The 6000-nt window shown below is 56.4% G+C and overlaps 1 protein-coding gene across 1 annotated transcript in view; it reads right to left on the bottom strand.

The window, feature by feature from the left end:
- Nucleotides 1–422: 422 nt before the first annotated feature.
- Nucleotides 423–6000, bottom strand: part of HS3ST6 (heparan sulfate-glucosamine 3-sulfotransferase 6) — a 40793-nt gene continuing 35215 nt past the window's right edge. The window contains exon 2 of the mRNA XM_075104660.1: nt 423–2273. Coding sequence (XP_074960761.1) covers nt 1655–2273 — 619 coding nt within the window. The 3' untranslated portion in view covers nt 423–1654. The remainder of the gene's footprint in view (nt 2274–6000) is intronic.

Genomic DNA, 6000 nt, shown 5'->3' with positions numbered 1-6000 from the left:
ACTGGGCCGGGGGTGCTGAGCCCCCCCCTTCCATGGCCACATCACTCAGAGGGCTCTGGGATTTTAGAAAACCAGTCCTGATTTCATCTCTTCTTACTATTCTTTTACAATATCCCAGTTTCTTAATACCAACCCTAAAGCCCCCAGGCTCTGGCACCACACCGATGGCATCTGCAGCCGCCCCGGCGCCCCTCACACACGCACGGGCCCACACCACGACACGGGCAACTGTTTGCATTTAACTCCGACATAACATTAAGCCCATCCTACATCACGTTAAGCCCGTCCTCACTCATGTCACTTGTCCCAGCAGCCACCAGTTGAGCCCAGGGGCTGAACAGGGCAAACACGCTCAACCTCGGCTACAGCCCGCAGCATCGGTACAGAAAATACGTGTCACCTCCGAGGGGCACAAAGGAGGTGCCCGCGGCCGGGGCACAGGAGCGGGGAGAGCTGTGCGGAGCAAAGCACGATGTGCGGACATAAAACCGCCCCGGAGGTGGGATGAAAGTGCCCAGCGTGCGTCCCAGGAGGAGCGGTACCTGCCGCCTCCATCGCCCCGGACAGCGGCAGCGAGGAGGGGAGGCGGTGGCCCGCCTGGCAGGGCACCCCTGGCAGGACGGTCAGCTTTGGGTTGCACAGGACGGAAGAAACCACAGCCAAAGCATATTTGCAAACAATGTGGGGCCTGAGGGCCCTTGAAAACACATAATTAGCTCATTAAAGAGACAAATACAAATCACTAATAAGATATTAGAGGTTAATTAAATGTTTTCCCCATCTTTAATTAAGGGAAAACTAGCTAATTCAGAATAAACTAATTTCTGCAGCCTCCCACGATGGCCCTCTACGGCTGCAGATTTGAAAATCTATTGAGATTATTGAACTGAAAGGTCAGAGTTTGGGGCTTTTGTTTGCTCTGCTTGGGCGAATTTCGGGGGAAGCAGGAATTTTCATCCTAAGGGTTAGAAATACCCTGCTTTATCATCTGGGTTACTCAAAGAACATAAGAAGGTATGAGATACACAACTCCCTCTCCCTAACCCCGGACCTGGCGTTTAGTCAAAACTACCGCCGTTAATTGTTTTTCTTAACTAGGAAATTCCTGCAGACTATTTTCTGTCTGCAAAACAGACCCCACGCTTGGGGTCTGCTGCTCGGCCCGTCTCACCCACCGCCCGACGGCAGCCTCTGCCTGTGCTCAGCACCGGAATTTGCTTTAGCAAAAACCCACTGGCCTCGTGTCCCAGAGGCCAACTGGTTTCCAAAGCTTTTATTGCGGATGGCAGAGCTGTCGTCCCCACGCACCCACACGCAGCTGCCCACGCACCCACACGCGCCCACTCGCCACCGAGAATGGTCACAGTTAATATAGATTAGCAAGAGTTATATGGAAGAATATTTAATCTGGTCAGGGAAGGGAGAGGGGTCATCTGTGGTTTTATTTCTTAAATATTTCTCTCTACTCCAGAAGGGTCCATTTCTTGCTGGAAAAGGTCCGATATAAATTAGAACAAAGGGAGGAGGTCGCTGGTGGGGCGGCCACGGGCATCCCTGGACCACGGCAGCCACGAGCATCCCTGGACCGCAGCCCTGGCTCCGCACGCTGCTGGGCCGAGCAGGTCCCAGCACGGCGGCGTGCCCTGTGGATGGCTCAGTCCCACCCAAAGTCCTGCCCTGTCATCTGATAAAACTTCATGTTGAAGGGTCTGTAAAACTCCCGCAGGCGCTGGACCACCTGCAGGTCGATTTTGGGGTGCGGCCGCCCCTTGGATTTCCCCAGGCAGCGGGGCTTGCTGCCACCCTCCGGTTTCTTCAGGCAGGGAAAACCCTTGGTCTCATTAAAATAGAAATGTTTGTCCGTCACCACCCTCTTGAGACCCAGAAAGTCCTGAACACGGCCCATCTCCCCGGCCGGGTCACTAACGAGCCTCTCCCCACTGACGAAGAGGAATTTGGAGAGGGGGAAGTACTGCAGCCAGTTGTCCAGGTGCTTGGCGTAGATCCCGATCCTCACTGCGCTCCAGCTCGTGTCGATGAGTCCCGTGCTGATGTTTTTGAAGGCCAGGGCCTGGAAGCTGGGGATGGTGGGGTTTTTGGAGAGTGTCTGCGTATAGTCCGAGATGGCGCGGGTGACGGGGTTGCGCACCACCACTATCAGCTTCGTGTCCCGAGACATGTTGTAGATGCGCTGGGGAGCCTCCTTGGTGACGAAGTAGCTGGGGGTCTTCTCCATCGTGATCTGCCCCTCCAGCGTCCGCGGCATCAGGCTCCTGGGGAGAGAAAGGGACACGGTCAGGGCTCAAGGCACGGCTGCTCCGACCTGATGCTGCGATGGGGACAAGCGGAAGCAAACCCCAAAACTCGGCCAGAAATGCCCAGGGACACTGCCTTGTCACACCCCCACCCGTCACCTCCTCACCTTCAAAAGCCTTCCTATGGGTCTCTCCTCTCCTCACCTCAGCCTCCCCTTTACCCGTGCCAGGGTCTGTCCCTGGGAAGGGACTCCCTGTCACTCTGCCCTGCTAGGAGCATCACCCAGAGGACACCTGCAGGCTGTCAGTCCCCCACGACCACCTTCCCAGCCCTGGAAGTCACTTCTGCCCCCTTCTTCTCCCCCCAGAGGGTCTCAGCGGTGGCGACCGACATCTCGACATGCACGCGATTTTGGGATGGGGCTGGTTTTCTTCCCAGCCTCCAGACAGGTTCCATGTCCTGGAGGTGCCGACTGGCCACGTAGGGTGGCAAAGAGGAAAAACTCATCATGAGGTGTGCACCCACAGGGGCTAAGCCCAAGTGATGGCTGGGGATGGAGATGCCCACCAAGGCTCCCACCTCCTCTGCCTCCAGACAGCAAGCAGTTAAGGCGAGAAAAAGACTGTTTCCTTTTTTAAAAAAAAAAAAAAAAAAAAAAAGGCAGAAAACCTCTCAGGGCCCAGCCATTGTGCTGTGTAAAATTCACTGCCCTGATTGTTCCCTTGTGCACTTTAATGAGGCATTAATTGCCAGAGAAATTACCCAGGCATGTCACCCTATGACTAGAGCCAGGGGCTGCAGAACGGGTCCCCCCTGCCACTTGCGCAGGCACCTGCCCCAGAGCCCCTCGCATCCCCCAGAGCCTCTCACGTCCTCCTTCTTGGGAGTGAACACATCCCCTCTGGCCCTTCTGGTGAAGAGGGGACTTGGTTTCCCCAACATCGGAGCCCCCCCGGGACTGTGGGGCCAGTGCAGCTGTGCCAGGGGACCGGCAGCTCTTGCTGCTGTGTCCTGGCCACGTCCCACCGGCTCGCTCCCGCAGCACCCCCCAGCATGCGTGGGTGCCCTCGCCGCTGCAGTGATGGAGCTTGTTCTTCATGGGGCTCATCTGGAATCCAAACAGCCTCATTTCCTCCACGCTGCCGCAAGCTGTGGTCCCCTTCCCCTCCCTCATGCTGAGGGTGACACACATGCTCCCCCTCCCCAGCCACGTAAATCGGGAGTGTCTTGCTGAAAGCCCGGCGTTCTGCGCAGCCCCTGCTGCCCACCCGAGCTGGGCGTCTGTCCTGGCACCAGGTCCGTCCCGAGCAGGGTGGCTGCTTTCCCGCAGGGAGGGGACACGAAGCTTCCAGAGGTTTGCTTAATACTTTGGGAAATGACCAAACCACTTTACTAGTTCTTCTGAAATAAAAACTCCGCATCTGTGTGCGCACAGAAATAATTAAGCATGTCCTTTGCTCCCACCTAGGACTTTTCTTAGCAGATGGCAGAGCACTTAACCCAGCAGGCAAGCACTGGTTTACAAGGGGAAACTGAGGCACCAAGCAATGCCATGGCTTGTAGGAGGGGCTGTGGAGATGCCTACGTTCACCCAGCCAACAAACATCCACCATCCTGACACAAAACCACTTGTATGGGTCAGCAAGCACATGGGGATCCAACTGGAGCTGCTCTATACCCAGAGGCATCCCAGGACGAGCTCCAGGGATCAGGGAGTCTCTCGGAAAAAGTAGCGATACCCGAATACTAACTATGACAGGAGATAAAATAAAGAAAAAAAAAAATCAAGTCTAACTGAGACATTTCACTTAACTGAAAGGAGAGAGCTGGGACTGGACAGACTCTTTCCTACAAGGACTCTCCCTTTTGCCTGAACTTGGAAGAATTCTGGTTTTAAAACTCAAGGTTGCCCCTGGGGTCTCCCCTGCACCCCTCGGGCTGCAGCACCCCGTGTCCCTTGGGGCTTGCTGGAACGGACAGGAGCTTCCCCGGCCTGTCCCCATACACCTCTCCTCCCTCACCCAGGTGGGATGAGGATGTTTTTTCAACGGTGCTTGTCTGAGGCCAAGCCGTCCCACCCAAGGGCAGGGAGAGCTCCAAAACCCTCCTTAGGGGATCCCTGCGGGAACGCTGGCAGAGCAGGAGGATGAGGATGGAGCCTCCTGCCCGGGCTTCGGCTGGGTCCCGCAGCAGGGCTGGGTCTTGCCAGCGGCTCTTTGGGGTGGGACGGGGTGTTTCAGGGATCCCCATCCCGCTGCTCAGAGCGGTGGCACCGGAGGGTTGTGCCCAGCGGGATAGAGGGGTCCCCACGGCAGGAGGGGACGGGCCAAGCAGCAGCCGGGCTGTGCTGTGGGGAAGCCGGGGCTCTGCCCAGCAGCATCTGTTCCTTATGTAATGGGAAAAGGCTTGAGGTTTTGGGTTTTTTTTTCCCCTGGACGTAGGAAAGAACACTTTATTAAAAGCATTTGCGAGTGATGCTGGGCCCCGCACAACTCCCTCCCCTGAACAAGAAGGAAAAGCCACTTGTGGCTTACCTCTCCCCTTTTATTTTTTGGACAGTGCCAGTGCTTTCAGAGCCACTTCTCGTCCCAGCATCACCACCCGGCAGCCCGGCCCCTCCGCCTGGCACCAGCATCTTGGGGGCAGTGATGGGTGCTTCCCCCAACCTTTTCAGCACCTTCCCCCCACCCGCCCAAATCTCTGCGCTCACTGGAGGGGCTGACTGCTGGGGTCCCGCTGGGAAGCACCCTCCCAAACCAGGATAAGGACCTTGCACCCCACACCCTGGCCTCTCCCTGCTGTGGTTGCCCAGAGCCAAGCAAAAACCCCCCAACGCCGCTGTTCACACACCTCCAACCTGCTGCTTGGGCCTCCCCGGGCGCGAGCCAAGCCAGAGAAGTATGTTTAATTCTAATAACATTCAAAAACCTGCCGTAGGGTTTGCCAGGCTGCTTCACACAGCTTCTCTGGGCGACTCGTTGAGGTATTTCTGCTGCTCTGCAGCGCTTCCCCGGATGCCACAGCAAAACAGCTCCTTCCTCGTGCTGCTCACACGCCCCAAACCCTCCCTCAGCACACATGGCCTTAAGACCTAAACCAGTCACTCTCCTCAATGGGCAATAAAATGTTTATTACCAAACAGCGAACGCTTGGGATGACGCGATCCGAGAGCCTGGAGAGCCCACGTTAAACTGAAATATCACCTGCGCTCCACAAACCAGTACCGGTTGTACCCGAGCTCGGGAATTCATGGCTGTGCTCAGCTTTCATAAAACAGGATGGTTTGGGGCTGCTGCAGTTGCCATCGCAGTGTTCCCAAGGACATAAACCAGAGAGAAACCCAGCGAGCTGCCCCTGCAACCGCGGCGCTCCCCCAGAGCACTGACGCAGCGACCACGGAGAATGACGTCAGCCTGGATGCCCCAGCAAAGGTTTTGCTAAAATATTTTAACAAAACCCATTTTACCCGCCCTCTTCCTTTTTGCAGAGGGACAGCAAGCGCCGGGCTGAGCCCCACAGTGCTGAGGCAGTCCCTAAGGGGTCTGTGGGGCAGGGGGACCCCCGGGACCCCGCTCACCGCAGGCAGCCCACTACGCCCGCGCCCAGCAGTACCAGCACCTTCCCCGCACTCATCCTGCTGACCAAAGGCTTCTCAGCACTCTGGAGCAGCACCAGCTTTAATTAAAGCCAACCACACCATCCTAGGCTTAATTAAAATTTAATTAAAATAGAATTTTTAATAAA

Source organism: Phalacrocorax aristotelis, chromosome 10 (genome assembly GCF_949628215.1).
Source record: "Phalacrocorax aristotelis chromosome 10, bGulAri2.1, whole genome shotgun sequence".
NCBI lineage: Eukaryota > Metazoa > Chordata > Aves > Suliformes > Phalacrocoracidae > Phalacrocorax > Phalacrocorax aristotelis.
The sequence above is the reverse complement of the archived record's forward strand: the minus strand, read 5'-3'. Positions and strand labels throughout refer to the sequence as shown.